The sequence below is a fragment of the Salmo trutta genome, chromosome 12 (assembly GCF_901001165.1).
Source record: "Salmo trutta chromosome 12, fSalTru1.1, whole genome shotgun sequence".
NCBI lineage: Eukaryota > Metazoa > Chordata > Actinopteri > Salmoniformes > Salmonidae > Salmo > Salmo trutta.
The window spans coordinates 82788002-82804563 of NC_042968.1; the positions used below are offsets into that span (position 1 = coordinate 82788002).

The window sequence follows — 16562 nt, forward strand, 5'->3', positions numbered from 1 at the left end:
CTACAGTATGTGTTGTAATTACAGAGGCCTACTGTATGTGTTGTAATTAGAGAGGCTACTGTATGTGTTGTAATTAGAGAGGCCTACTGTATGTGTTGTAATTAGAGAGGCTACTGTATGTGTTGTAATTAGAGAGGCTACTGTATGTGTTGTAATTAGAGAGGTCTACTGTATGTGTTGTAAAAACAGAGGCCTACTGTATGTGTTGTAATTAGAATCCTACACTGTGTTGTAATTAGATGTCTACACTGTGTTGTAATTAGAGGCCTACTGTATGTGTTGTAAATACAGAGGCCTACTGTATTTGTTGTAATTACAGAGGCCTACTGTATGTGTTGTAATTACAGAGGCTTACTGTATTTGTTGTAATTACTGAGGTCTACTGTATGTGTTGTAAAAACAGAGGCCTACTGTATGTGTTGTAATTATAGAGGCTACTGTATGTGTTGTAATTAGAGAGGCCTACTGTATGTGTTGTAAATAGATGCCTACACTGTGTTGTAATTAGAGGCCTACTGTATGTGTTTTAATTAGAGGTTTTACTGTATGTGTTGTAATTACAGAGGATTACTGTATTTGTTGTAATTACAGAGGTCTACTGTATGTGTTGTAATTGCAGAGGTCTACTGTATGTGTTGTAATTACAGAGGCCTGCTGTATGTGTTGTAGTAACAGAAGTCTACTGTATGTGTTGTAATTAGAGGCCTACTGTCTGTGTTGTAATTACAGAGGCTTACTGTATTTGTTGTAATTAGAGAGGCCTACTGTATGTGTTGTAATTAGAGAGGCCTACTGTATGTGTTGTAATTAGAGAGGCCTACTGTATGTGTTGTAATTAGAGAGGCCTGCGGTATGTGTTGTAATTAGAGAGGCCTACTGTACGTGTTGTGATTAGAGAGGCCTACTGTATGTGTTGTAATTAGAGAGGCCTGCTGTATGTGTTGTAATTAGAGAGGCCTACTGAATGTGTTATAATTAGAGAGGCCTACTGTATGTGTTGTAATTAGAGAGGCCTGCTGTATGTGTTGTAATTAGAGAGGCTTACTGTATGTGTTGTAATTAGAGAGCCCTACTGTATGTGTTGTAATTAGAGAGGCCTACTGTATGTGTTGTAATTACAGAGGCCTACTGTATGTGTTGTAATTAGAGAGGTCTACTGTATGTGTTGTAATTACAGAGGCCTACTGTATGTGTTGTAATTACAGAGGTCTACAGTATGTGTTGTAATTAGAGAGGCCTGCTGTATGTGTTGTAATTAGAGAGGCCTACTGTATGTGTTGTAATTAGAGAGGCTTACTGTATGTGTTGTAATTAGAGAGGCCTACTGTATGTGTTGTAATTAGAGAGGCTACTGTATGTGTTGTAATTAGAGAGGTCTACTGTATGTGTTGTAATTAGAGAGGCCTACTGTATTTGTTGTAATTAGAGAGCCCTACTGTATGTGTTGTAATAACAGAGGTCTACTGTATGTGTTGTAATTAGAGAGGTCTACAGTATGTGTTGTAATTAGAGAGGTCTACTGTATGTGTTGTAATAACAGAGGCCTACTGTATGTGTTGTAATAACAGAGTTCTACTGTATGTGTTGTAATAACAGAGTTCTACTGTATGTGTTTTAATAACAGAGTTCTACTGTATGTGTTGTAATTAAACCCAGAAGAATTAGCATTAACTGTTTGGTGCTGCTCTTTATTCATTTATAGATTGTGAATGTGCTTCAGTCACCAATACTAATGATTCTCTGTCTTCTCTGATTCCATACAGTTATCCAGAAAGCAGTAGAAGGTAAGACCATTTTTCTTTTGTTCGTTTTTTCTGCTATTATGAGGTGAACAAACTACAGTGTTATTTTGGGTGGTTTGCACTGCAACACACTTTGACTTACTTGACTATCATCTTCTTTCTAGAATATCTCTGATGTGCTGCATAATGTACTTTGAGGCTGCTTTTTCCTGGGCCATTTTTCATGGCATCTATGTCCAGTAACTTTGCCCTGACTTTGGCTTTAGCTGTCCATTAACGATTGAAGAGCAAACGGCTATCTTTAACCCAACAGTTAATTGTCTGAAATTGGGTCTGCGCTGCTTTGCTGACATAGTGATTTCCTCTGTGAGACTTGCACAGACTCACACAGACAGACACACACAGTAGGGATGTCATCATCTCAGTGATCAGTGCTGTGCTTTGTGCTAACTGTAGCTACCATCTAAAAGAACCCAGCTATTAAGATGGCTGATTACCAAGCCATTGACATCAAGGCAGTATATCACACTGTCAAAAGATTGGCACTCTGATTACACACTAATGGAAATGCTTTGCTTGCAGAATGAAAATATTTCCCCCAGCATTACTTGTCCCTGTTAGAAGGAAAACACAATTTGTCTTTGATAATGTGATCATTGGCAGTCTGTTTAACCACATCACAATAAAACAAATATAATTGCTCTTCAACAAAACAGACAGACTGTAAATGAAGATTGAACATGGAGGTGGGGAAGCCCAGGGTAGCTGAGTTGTCGTGCAGTGAGAGACTTCCACCAGGCCTGGTGGAAGTCATTTTTACAGAATTCAACGATATCCACATAGTTCGCAATGAGTGTTGACTGTCAGCGCTGTGCGTACTGTACAGTAGCTATGAACGTTGATGTGCTTGAATACACGTTATCATTCTATTCCAAATGGTTTCCCTGACTAATTATTACCTACTATTCTGTGTGTATTCTTATGGAACACTGCACTGTCAGTGTCTAACAGTGGACTGGTAGAGTTGATTAGTAAGCAGGGGCTGGTTGTAATGTGAAGGGCTATATCCAGGCCCCACATGGGATGATGATGATGATGATGATGATGAGTAGAAAGCTTCAGTGCAGAAGGGTCCTCTTTCAACCCCAGCCTCTAGTCACTCTTAATTCCCCTTGTAATGAGCAAGGTGCTGTGACCAGGCTCACAGCAAAAGGCGAGCGTTGTTAAATTAAATGACATGCTGCAAAGAGAAAGAATGATTAAAGCTTTGACATGGAGTCTGCGTCGCATCCCGGTGAACAAGGCATGAAAACAAAGATGACACTTGAAAAAGGATGTGTTGAGCTAGATCTCCTCTTTTTGCTTTATCCGGGGCAATGCAATGTGACATCCAGCAGTAAGTCTTTGTAGTCCCCATATCAATGGGCCTAGATGGCTGCCTATACAAAACGGCGAACAACACCCCATTTAAAAATAGTAACCTCAATGCTTTTATTTTGTCTGCACCGAGGGCTTTCGTACTGTGGGTTAGTGATGAGAACCTCTGGATTATAAGTGGTTGGAACTCCAGAGTGTCTCCAGGAGTCAGCCTGTGGAATCCCCCATATCTGCCTGCAGTCTGTCACGGAGCCTGGGCTACCTGAATGGGGGGGGGGCAAGGTGGGGCATGCTTTTCAGGACAGGAGACGTGGAGTGCAGCATCCTCTGATGTGCTGTGAGCAAAACTGGGTCTGTGAGAGAGAGATAAGAGAATCCACACGTGAATGTAGAACACCAACAGACAGTAACCACTGCTTCCTCTGTGTGTAGTGTTGGTGTGTGCATTATGCAAACCACCATCTACAAAATGAAACAAATTTTGCAGAATGACTTTATTTCAATTACCTGGTTCCCACTGGTTAAATCAATAGTTTTCCCATGTAAGTTCAATGAAATTACGCTGAACCATCGTGGAACAGACGTTGAATTGACATCTGTGATTCTGTGCCCAGTGGGTTGGTTGTTTATTTTATTATTATTTGTTGTTGTTCCTTTTCTTTTAAGAGTTGTTACGATGTCATACGGGAATTTTAATAGTTGATAGAGTGATGGTGTGAATGACTCTGACCCTGTGAGAACCTCAGCACACATCTTCAAACGAGAGGACAGGACAGGACACAGCTGCTACTACTGCTGCTGGTGGCCAGGGAGCTCTAAGCACCACTGTCCTTGGTTTAAACCCCTCAACAATACTCTCCTTCTAAACACTGCAACTTCATGGAGAAACAAACTCAGCAAAAGCACACATCCTAACCCTTCACGCTTTGTCTTTTTCTTCAGAATATTGTCACACATTAAATGTAAAATCTTAGTGGTCATTTCACAGATGGCCATCTCATAGTCTACTCGTGCGCTTTGGATTTGATACAGTAACTATAAGGTATATAGTGCATTTATATAGTAAATGTCACTATAGTATATAGTGCATTTAATTTCAGTGTATTTTCATTCATACTGGGTGAACCTTTTTGAAATTACAGCACTTTTTGTACATAGTCCCCCCATTTTTAGGGCTTGGCTGTTATTGGATCAGACTGCTAGGTTGGAGGTTAACTAGCATTATTTAAAAGTGGCAATATGTCACTTTTTGGGTGACCTGACCAAATTCACATAGAAATGTGAGTTATAGATCTATCATTCTACTTGAAAGCAAGTCTAAGAAGCGGTAGATATGTTCTATGTGCTAATGTTCTAAGCTTCCTGTTCTTAAGTTTTGTTTTTTGCATCTTTTACTTTCGATTTTGTACACCAGCTGAAACAACAATATTTTTGCTTATGGAACATATATTTCCCAGTGCTTTAGGTGGTACAATGATTCTCTACACTATACTATCTTATTTTGTCACATAAACTCAAACTAAGTGAACTATTAGTTTTAGCAACCAGAAAATGGCGGAGCGATTTTCTGCATAGTGCAACGTTAAATACACAGTGGCACACGTATTTCACTTTAAAAGAAATGGGTTCACTCATGTTTTTCTTGGAATCATGGATGAACTGAATTGTTAGAACTGGTTAGAAATGAATGAACAAACAACAGCAACACGTTTCACAGATAAGTTTTAATCTGTTCAAAGGTTCTCTACGCACCTGCAAACAGACCTGAATGTCAAATATATATCTGTAGTAGTAATGGAGAAAGAATTATGAGAGAGAAATGTTATTGCAATATTTTTTAAAACCCACAAGAAAATCTACTTATTGCATTGAACACCTTTTTTCTTTAAAAAAAAAATCTGTCTTAATTACCTTTATAGCTTGTTTGCACTCATTTTGATTGTTTTATGGAGCATAGCAGAGACAGCAGTTAACTAGATTTAGCATTTAGAAGTAATTTTATTGTTTCAAAGATTTATTGTAAATGTATTCATAGACATCTAATTAGAACAATGTAAAAAAGACAGTGTGAAGGTGGAATAATTGACCTTGACAATAGAAACATGGAAGAAGGGAGTGGGGAGCATGGAGTGGGGAGCATGGAGGAAGGGGAGTGGGGAGTGTGGAGGAAGGGGAGTGGGGAGCATGGAGGAAGGGAGTGGGGAGCATGGAGTTGGGAGCGTGGAGGAAGGGGAGTGGGGAGCATGGAGTGGGGAGTGGAGAGCATGGAGTGGGGAGTGTGGAGGAAGGGGAGTGGGGAGCATGGAGTGGGGAGCATGGAGGAAGGGAAGTGAGGAGCATGTGTGGGGAGCATGGAGGAAGGGGAGTGGGGAGCATGGAGGAAGGAAGTGGGGAGCATGGAGTGGGGAGCGTGGAGGAAGGGGAGTGGGGAGCATGGAGGAAGGGGAGTGGAGAGCATGGAGTGGGGAGTGTGGAGGAAGGGGAGTGGGGAGCATGGAGTGCGGAGCGTGGAGGAAGGGGAGTGGGGAGCATGGAGTGCGGAGCGTGGAGGAAGGGGAGTGGGGAGCATGGAGTGGGGAGCGTGGAGGAGGGGAGCGTGGAGGAGGGGAGTGGGGAGCATGGTGGAGGGGAGTGGGGAGCATGGGGGAGGGGAGTGGGGAGCGTGGAGGAAGGGAGTGGGGAGCATGGGGGAGGGGAGTGGGGAGCATGCAGGAGGGGAGTGGGGAGCATGCGGGAGGGTAGTGGGGAAAGGGAGCATGGAGGAGGGGAGTGGGGAGCGTGAGGGAGGGGAGTGTGGAGGAAGGGAGTGGGGAGTGTGGAGGAGGGGAGTGGGGAGTGTGGAGGAGGGGAGTGGGGAGTGTGGTGGAAGGGAGTGGGGAGTATGGTGGAGGGGAGTGGGGAGTGTGGAGGTGGGGAGTGTGGAGGAGGGGAGTGGGGAGCGTGGGGGAGGGGAGTGGGGAGTGTGGACGAGGGGAGTGGGGAGCATGGTGGAGGGGAGCGTGGAGGTGGGGAGCGTGGAGGAGGGGAGTGGGGAGCGTGGAGGATGGGAGTGGGGAGCATGCGGGAGGGTAGTGGGGAAAGGGAGCATGGAGGAGGGGAGTGGGGGCATGGAGGAGGGTAGTGGGGAGGGTGGAGGAGGGGGGTGGGGAGCGTGGACGAGGGGAGTGGGGAGTGTGGACGAGGGGAGTGGGGAGCGTAGGGAAGGGAGTGGGGAGCATGGTGGAGGGGAGCGTGGAGGTGGGGAGCGTGGAGGAGGGGAGTGGGGAGCGTGGAGGAGGGGAGTGGGGAGCATGGAGGATGGGAGTGGGGAGCATGGGGGAGGGTAGTGGGGAAAGGGAGCATGGAGGAGGGGAGTGGGGGCATGGAGGAGGGTAGTGGGGAGGGTGGAGGAGGGGAGGGGGGAGCGTGGACGAGGGGAGTGGGGAGAATGCTGGAGGGGGGTGGGGAGCGTGGAGGTGGGGAGTGAGGAAAGGGAGCATGGAGGAGGGAATTGGGGAAAGGGAGCATGGAGGAGGGGAGTGGGGAAATTGGAGCATGGAGGAGTGGAGTGGGAAAGGGAGCATGGAGGAGGGGAGTGGGGAAAGGGGGATCGTGGTCAACGTCATACTGGGGGGAAACACGAGAGCCTGTTGCTATGCCAACACAGATTGGGCATGCACAAGATGCATCCACCACGGTCAGGTTTGACACTTCAAAAGGAAAAATAAAGCTGGTGATGTTTATCTTAGTCAAAAACAGAATATTTCAGCTGTGACAAACCTCTGTGTTTTTGATGCTGTCTAGCTCTGCTCAGCTCTCCTATATTATCTCTGAACTCCAGCCTAAGGCCTTTTGTTGACCTCATTTCCTCCTGCCCTCTGAAAGGTCAATGAATCGGGAGGTGTATAACATACCGGTACATGTGTATACACCTTATTCATTAATAACTGGTACATGGACATAGTCTAAAGATCTCTTGTGTTCTGATTTGATGATCGATAACATCTCATTCCCCAGTTCAATTTGCCAATTTCCTCCAACACAGCTCTCACAAAGAGAACCAGCTAGCTCCGTGAATCACATTTGTGATGGAAGACTCAATGCCCTTTTGAAAAATGTTGTTGTCTCTGTCAACACAGTAAATACAATAGATGTGCTGATGGAGTGATTACCGTCTGTCTGTTACTGGTGGAAAAGTCCTTCACATACACAAGGTTGTGTTTTGTTTAATCCAATTGTGTTCACGGTTTCTTTCTTGTCGATTGAGGCATAGCTGTTTATCTAAATGTGTTAGGAATGCTATTTGTTTTTGATGAATCTATACATGAAATGACAATGTATGAGCTTTGTTGAGTTGGAAAAAAGGTTATATCGCAAAAAACCTGCTAAAATGCCAGGGAGAGGAACATCACTGATGATGCAGCATATATGAGATGGTTACCATTTTGATCTCTAAAAGTGTTAAAATGTCCTACATTATACAGATTCTTTATAAGGAAACGTACAGCACCCTGAAGGTGAAAGCACTGAAAAATATAACTGTCAAAAAAAGACTGCAAGAAATCGCTTAAAAAATTCTACCTGGTCTTTGTTCAGGCTGTTTGAACAATTCCCTTCATTTCTTGCGTGTGGATGCTTATGGTGTAATTGTGTGATACAAATGCTTATCTTTGGTCATTTAAAGACTTGTTCAATCAGCCACATTCCTTGTCTAACACAATTCCGGTTCATTTTAATTACTAAATGCCCACATTCAAGTGGCAAGCCACAAGGCCTTTGGTCCATTTGTTTACACAATATAATTGATTCTGTGATGTCCACAGAATCGGAGTGTTCCAGTTCACTGAGATCTAGTTTATTGAGTTACATTGTATTTTATGAATGTGTTTTGCATATGATGTGTTCTTCCCTGGCCAACAACTGCAGCACTATGATTACATTAAAGCTGTCACATTATGCCTCCCACACTCTGGGTTATTGATTGTTATGGCCCTCCCTGGCCCTGCTTATGTTGTAATGCTGAATCTAGTTAAGGAGACAGTCCTCACTGCCTTCATCCTATTGAAGGGACTGGTTTGTGTCCCTGTCGCATGCATTGTTCGAGGTATATATTTGCAGTGCTCGCTTCGATTTACAGTGGAGAACATTGGAGAACTTCATATGAACAAAATGTTTATTGTAAAAGTGACAAAAACCTTATTCTAATGTGAGAAAGCTGTCTGCTCAAGAGTAAGCCTGTGTGTTCCATTAGAAAAAAAGCTTCTGTGTGAGCAACTACCCTAGAGGGTTGCACCAATTTAGAAGCTTTTTTTCTTACCCCGCTCTTCCCACTCTTTGTATCAGTCCTCACTACCTTCATCCTATTGAAGGGACTGAGGCATTTGTCTGTTTTTAGTTTAATTTCCTCCTCCGTTTTAGTTTTGATTTAAACTCTGACATCCGTACATATCCCAGGATGTCTGTCACAAACTGCAGTCCAACGGTTGTGACAATGCTTTTGTTTCTTCCCGATCCTTTTTATGACCTTCCTGTTGTTCCTATTCTTTTTTCTGTTCTCTCCCTCAAGGTCTGGCGCACTTGATGTTAAACCGCCAAGGTATGGGGTCTGTTGGTTTTCCTTTCTCCCTCAACCACCTGCACACTCTATCTCACTGCTCTCAAATCATTTTACTTCCCTGTACCACACTGACATTTCCCTTCCATTTACTTGTCCTTTCATTTCTGCTTCCTGTCATGTTGTGCTATCTGTGCCCACACCACTCCAACTATGTCCGTCAAACCCTTGTCCCCACCTCTGGCCAGCTACTGGAACTTCACCTTTGACCTCTACAGCCTTTCGCCAAGGTAACGCTTTTACGCCCACAGTCTTTCATCGGTTTGGTTTTCATGTGATCCTTTCCAAGAGGAAACATACCTCGTGCTTCAGATGATTTGTGATTGCAGTTCAGATGATTTGTGATTACAATTGCTCTTAAATCTGTCTTTGAAATTACAACATACATGGTGCTTCTTCTGTATACATACACTATGGTTCTCTTCCGTTATGATACAATCGAATTGAGATGAAATAGGAGAATATGTACAATGTTTAATTAATATTCACACAATTAACCCAATCATTTAAAAGTTAATGTTATGCAATCTGTTCGCTCATCAACAATGTTTGTTGAGTTTGAAAAGGTAGTCAGTCCTAATCAAATCAAATCAAATTGTATTGGTCGCATACACATATTTAGCGAAATGATTGTGTTTCTAGCTCCATCAGTGCAGTAATATCTAACAATACACAACAATACACACTAATCTAAAAAGTAAAAGAATGTAATTAAGAAATATATAAATATTAAGACGACCAATGTCAGAGACCGGAGTATAAATATATATATATATATATATATCAGTTGAAGTCGGAAGTTTACATACACCTTAGCCAAATACATTTAAAATCAGTTTTTCACAATTCCTGACATTTAATCCTAGTAACAATTCCCTGTCTTTGGTCAGTTAGAGTCACCACTTCATTTTAAGAATGTGAAATGTCAGAATAATAGAAGAGAGAATGATGTATTTCAACCTTATTTCTTTCATCACATTCCCAGTGGGTCAGAAGTTTACATACACTCAATTAGTATTTGGTAGCATTGCCTTTAAATTGTTTAACTTGGGTCAAACGTTTCGGGTAGCCTTCCACAAGCTTCCCACAATAAGTTGGGTGAATTTTGGCCCATTCCTCCTGACAGAGCTGGTGCAACTGAGTCAGGTTTGTAGTCCTCCTTGCTTGCACATGCTTTTTCAGTTCTGCCCACAAGTTTTCTATAGGATTGAGGTCAGGGCTTTGTGATGGCCACTCCAATACCTTGACTTTGTTGTCCTTAAGCCATTTTGCCACAACTTTGGAAGTATGCTTGGGGTCATTGTCCATTTCGAAGACCCATTTGCGACCAAGCTTTAACTTCCTGACTGATGTCTTGAGATGTTGCTTCAATTTATCCACATCATTTTCCTTCCTCACGATGCCATCTATTTTGTGAAGTGCACCAGTCCCTCCTGCAGCAAAGCACCCCCACAACATGATGCTGCCACCCCCGTGCTTCACGGTTGAGATGGTGTTCTTCGGCTTGCAAGCATCCCCCTTTTTTCTCCAAACATAACGATGGTCATTATGGCCAAACAGTTCTATTTGTTTCATCAAACCAGAAGACATTTCTCCAAAAAGTACGATCTTTGTCCCCATGTGCAGTTGCAAACCGTAGTCTGGCTTTTTTTATGGTGGTTTTGGAGCAGTGGCTTCTTCCTTGCTGATCGGCCTGTCAGGTTATGTTGATGTAGGACTCATTTTACTGTGGCTATAGATACGTTTGTACCTGTTTCCTCCAGCATCTCCACAAGGTCCTTTGCTGTTGTTCTGAGATTGATTTGCACTTTTCGCACCAAAGTACATTCATCTCTAGGAGACAGAACGCGTCTCCTTCCTGAGCAGTATGACGGCTGTGTGGTCTCATGGTGTTTATACTTGCGTACTATTGTTTGTACAGATGAAAGTGGTACCTTCAGGCGTTTGGAAATTGCTCCCAAGGATGAACCAGACTTGTGGAGGTCTACAGTTTTTTTTCTGAGGTCTTGGCTGATTTCTTATGATTTTCCCATGATGTCAAGCGAAGAGGCACTGAGTATGAAGGTAGACCTTGAAATACATCCACATTGACTCAAATACATCCACATTGACTCAAATTATGTCAATTAGCCTATCAGACACTTCTAAAGGCATAACATTATTTTCTGGTGTTTAAAGGCACAGTCAACTTGGTGTATGTAAACTTCTGACCCACTGGAATTGTGATACAGTGAATAATAAGTGAAATAATCTGTCTGTAAACAATTGTTGGAAAAATTACTTGTGTCATGCACAAAGTAGATGTCCTATCCGACTTGCCAAAACTATAGTTTGTTAACAAGAACATTTGTGGAGTGTTTGAAAAACTAGTTTTAATGACTCCAACCTAAGTGTATGTAAACTTCCGACTTCAACTGTATATATATATATATATATGTGTATATATGTTTGGACATACCCACTCATTCAAGTTTTTTTACATTTGTACTATTTTCTACATTGTAGAATAATAGTGAAGACATGAACTATGAAATAACACATTTGAAATCATGTAGTAACCAAAAAATGTTTAAACAAATCAAAAGATTTTTTTGATTCTTCAAAGTAGCCACCGTTTGCCTTGATGACAGCTTTACACACTCTTGGCATTCTCTCAACCAGCTTCATGATTCATTATTTTCCAACAGTCTTGAAGGAGTTCCCACATTTGCTGAGCACTTGTTGGCTGCTTTTCCTTCACTCTTTGGTCCAACTCATCCAAAACCATCTCAATTGGGTTGAGCTCAGGTGATTGTGGAGACCAGGTCATCTAATACAGCTCTCCGTCACTCCTTCTTGGTCAAATAGCCCTTACTCCGTGCTTCACGGTGGGAACCACACATGCTGAGATCATCCGTTCACCTACTCTGCGTCTCACAAAGACATGACGGTTGGAACCAAAAATCTCAAATTTGGAATCAGACCAAAGGACATATTTACACCGATCTAATGTCCATTGCCCGTGTTTCTTAGCCAAAGCAAGTCTCTTCTTCTCATTGGTGTCCTTTAGTAGTGGTTTCTTTGCAGCAATTTGATCATGAAGGCCTGATTCATGCAGTCTCCTCTGAACAGTTGATGTTGAGATGTGTCTGTTACTTGAACTCTGTGAAGCATTTATTTGGACTGCAATCTGAGGTGCAGTTAATTTCTGAGGCTGGTAGCTCTAATGAACTTGTCATCTGCAGCAGAGGTAACTCTGGGTCTTCCTTTCCTGTGGGGGTCCTCATGAGAGCCAGTTTCATCATAGGGTATGATTGTTTTTCCAACTGCACTTGAAGAAACATTCAAAGTTCTTGACATTTTCCAGATCGACTGACCTTCATGTCTTTTACCAAATAGGGCTATCTTCTGTATACCACCCATACCTTGTCACAACACAACTGATTAGCTCAAACACATTAAGAAGGAAATAAATTCCACAAATTAACTTTTAACAAAGCACACCTGTTAATTGAAATGCATTCCAGGCGACTACCTCATGAAGCTGGTTGAGAGAATGCCAAGAGTGTGCAAAGCTGTCATCAAGGCAAAGGGTGGCTACTTTGAAGATTCTCAAATATAAAATATATTTTCATTTGTTTAACACTTTTTTGGTTACTTCATGATTCCATATTCGGTATTTCATAGTTTTGATGTCTTCACTATTATTATAACTAGTGAAAATAAAGACAAAACCCTTGAATGAGTAGGTGTCCAAACTTTTGACTGGTACTGCACATATGAAGTGGGTAAAACAGTATGTAAACATTATTAAAGTGACAAGTGTTCCATTATTAAAGTGACTAGGAAATTATTATCTTTGTGCATCTGCATTTTCCAGGCAGAATTATGCATGGCTGTGCTGCACACATTAATCTAATCTGCATGCCTTATAGATCCAGATTTAGTTAGTATTTAGGCATGCCTGTCCTAAGGCCAGCCAGATATAAATAAACATTTCAGGCCCTTACATCAAGGTTTCCTGGTAACAGAATGAGGTTTTTCCCAGCAGTACGTTAATAGCATAACAGGAAGGTATTCTACAGGAATGAAAACATTGAGAGACAAATCAGACGAACAGACGCAGCCAGACAGACGGCGACACAGAAGGATGACAGGCAGGCAAGCTGACGCACCATATTGGACCACCAGCGAGTTCATTAAATCATCTTTCATGAACAAATTAAAGCCAAATTAAGAAATCTTTGAATTGTTCATGGACAGTATTTGATGCTCTCTCTAGATGATGTACCTAATACAAAGAGACATAGAGCAGTTAATATAGAAAATACTCTTCAGTTAATAGGAGGAAAACAAAGCTTCCTAGATTCACCAATTGCATTTGTATGTCCACATGGCTTCCTCTGGTTACTTCTATTTAAATAAATAAAGAGAGCCCAGTACCAACTGATGAATACTGGGTCTTAATCTAGATAACGCTGTGAGTGCCATTACCATTCAGAGCGAGGTGTGGTGTCAACTGTCCATGTGGGCTTTGATATTAATACATATCAGACATATCAAAAGTAATGCCTTCAATCAAGCTGTACATGTACATGATCATTTACTACTTTGCTTCAGACAGGAATAAGTTGAGCTTTTGCTGATCAAAGTATTCATCCTGTTGCAATGGCAATTGGCCTGCTTTCCAGTCTACAGAAAGGATCCGCAATTACAGTCCTTTTACAGCTAGACTAACACACTGCTCTGCTGCTCACTGGCTCGAACAGCGTCGTAATACGCTGCATCCTTTCTCTGTCGCTAGCTAGCTGGCACAGACATTCATTTCAGGGTCAAACATCTAACAAACTAGCTAGGCTACATAATGACATGGTTCCTTCTTGTTAACTGCCATTTACTGAGTTGTCCAAAGAAACCATTTGAATAGAATCTATACCGTCACTCCTATTACTGATTCTAACCACCAAATATTTTTTGTACTAGCACCATTTTCCTTTATGGTTTTGACAAAAGTACTTTAGATCAGGAAGGAAGCAGCTTTTATGGATATTTGCATGTCATGTAGAGGTAGATCCATACATATGTTTGTACTCAAACTGTCTACGGTATCAAAGAGCTTGCCAGCTTGTAGTCCTAAAAAACGGAAATTAGTTACCTCTAGTTCGCTCAGCCATTCCTATGGGGAAAATGAACGGGGAAAGAATGGGGTTTTGTGATAACCTCTGACCTTATTTTTGGCATTTAACACAGGCTTATGTGATCTTATACGTTTTGTTCTATGAGATAATAGCAGTCGTTAACATGACCTTCATGAATTATGAAGCCTTTATGTGCTTTAGGTGCGTCTTTTGATTACATAAATGCTTCAAAATGCACAGAAAGTTTTTTTATTTGATTTATTTCACCTTTATTTAACCAGGTAGGCTAGTTGAGAACAAGTTCTCATTTACAACTGCGACCTGGCCAAGATAAAGCAAAGCAGTTCGACACATACAACAACACAGAGTTACACATGGAATAAACAAACATATCAGTAATACAGTAGAAAAAGTCAATATACAGTGTGTGCAAATGAGGTAAGAAAAGGGAGGTAAGGCAATAAATAGGCCATAGTGGTAATTACAATATAGCAATTAAACACTGGAATGGTAGATGTGCAGAAGATGAATGTGCAAGTAGAGATACTGGGGTGCAAAGGAGCAAAATAAATAAATAAATACAGTATGGGGATGAGGTAGTTGGATGGGCTATTTACAGATGGGCTATGTATAGGTGCAGTGATCTGTGAGCTGCTCTGACAGCTGGTACTTACAGTTAGTGAGGGAGATATGAGTCTCCAGCTTCAGTGATTTTTGTAGTTCGTTCCAGTCATTGGCAGCAGAGAACTGGAAAGAAAGGCGGCCAAAGGAGGAATTGGCTTTGGGGGTCACCAGTGAAATATACCTGCTGGAGCATGTGCTTTGGGTGGGTGCTGCTGTGGTGACCAGTGAGCTGAGATAAGGTGGGGCTTTACCTAGCAAAGACTTGTAGATGACCTGTAGCCAGTGGGTTTGGCGACGAGTATGAAGCGAGGGCCAGCCAACGAGAGCATACAGGTCGTAGTGGTGGGTAGTATATGGGTCTTTGGTGACAAAACGGATGGCACTGTGATAGACTGCATCCAATTTGTTGAGTAGAGTGTTGGAGGCTATTTTGTAAATGACATCGCCAAAGTCGAGGATTGGTAGGATGGTCAGTTTTACAAGGGTATGTTTGGTAGCATGAGTGAAGGAGGCTTTGTTGCGAAATAGGAAGCTGATTCTAGATGTAATTTTGGATTGGAGATGCTTAATGTGAGTCTGGAAGGAGAGTTTACAGTCTAACCAGACACCTAGGTATTTGTAGTTGTCCACATATTCTAAGTCAGAACCGTCCAGAGTAGTGATCCTGGACTGGCGGGCAGGTGCGGGCAGCGATCGGTTGAAGAGCATGCATTTAGTTTTACTTACATTTAAGAGCAGTTGTAGGCCACAGAAGGAGAGTTGTATGGCATTGAAGCTCGTCTGGAGGTTACATTTACATTTACATTTAAGTCATTTAGCAGACGCTCTTATCCAGAGCGACTTAGGTTAGTTAACACAGTGTGCAAAGAAGGACCAGAAGTATAAAGAATGGTGTCGTCTGCGTAGAGGTGGATCAGAGAATCACCAGCATCAGGAGCGACATCATTGATGTATACAGAGAAGAGAGTCGGCCCGAGAATTTAACGCTGTGGCACCCCCATAGAGACTGCCAGAGGTCCGGACAACAGGCCCTCCGATTTGACACACTGAACTCTATCAGAGAAGTAGTTGGTGAACCAGAAAGTGACGTTAGCTGATGAAGATATCCTCATAGAACAAAACGTATAAGATCTCCTAAGCCTGTGTTTACCACAGACCTTATTTTCTGCGTTTATCCAAACCCCCCCCCCCCCCCCCCCCCCCCCCCAAAGGCTTTGGCCAATGGCGTTAATGCCTACAAAAAGACTCCATTACTATTCCTCTCTATGCCTGTGGGTGTCTACCATATGTTTCACATCACACAATGTGTGCACAACATGACCTGAATGAATGAATGCTTTTCACATTTTTTATTACCTTTATTTAACCTGTCAAGTCAGTTATGAACAAATTCTTATTTCCAATGACGGCCTACCCCGGCCAAACCCTAACTCGGACAACACTGGGCCAATTGTGCACCGCCCTATGGGACTCCCAATCACAGCCAGTTGTGATACAGCCTGGAATCGAACCAGGGTCTGTAGTGCCTTAGACCACTGGGCCACTCTGAGGCATGGGTAAAGGAGGACAGCTGAACTGGTATGTGTACTCAGTTGAAACAACCCAGCTTCACATGCTGTGGCTGTCCGTTCATGTTTCAGTACACTGTTGACCTGCTGTCACTTTGTGATCCCGGCACAACAACTTGTCTGCTAACCGTGAGGACATTTGCTAACAGTGAAAGAGCAGTGTGGCTTTTCTGTTACTGGGTGCACAAACAGGATGAACGCATACTAAGATCATCTTAAACTATATTTATATCCATGGTTTATTGCCTACATGAGACTGACTAGAGCACCATGAGACTGACTAGAGTACCATGAGACTGACTAGAGTACCATGAGACTGACTAGAGTACCATGAGACTGACTAGAGTACCATGAGACTGACTAGAGCACCATGAGACTGACTAGAGCACCATGAGACTGACTAGAGTACCATGAGACTGACTAGAGTACCATGAGACTGACTAGAGCACCATGAGACTGACTAGAGTACCATGAGACTGACTAGAGTACCATGAGACTGACTAGAGTACCATGAGACTGACTAGAGTACCATGAGACTGAC

General features: G+C 42.4%; 1 protein-coding gene across 6 annotated transcripts in view; it reads left to right on the plus strand.

Moving 5' to 3' along the window:
• The window catches only part of nrxn2a (neurexin 2a), a 353006-nt gene that overhangs the window by 69360 nt on the left and 267084 nt on the right, over positions 1-16562 (plus strand). For 4 of the 6 annotated variants that reach the window (XR_003880366.1, XM_029770022.1, XM_029770026.1 and 1 more), the window contains exons 3-4: positions 1764-1784; positions 8665-8694. Coding sequence is in view for 5 of the 6 variants with exons in the window: in XM_029770022.1 (XP_029625882.1) it covers positions 1764-1784; positions 8665-8694 (51 nt within the window). In the remaining variant the exon portion in view is untranslated. The remainder of the gene's footprint in view (positions 1-1763; positions 1785-8664; positions 8695-16562) is intronic. The other 2 variants (XM_029770023.1, XM_029770025.1) reach the window with 1 other exon arrangement.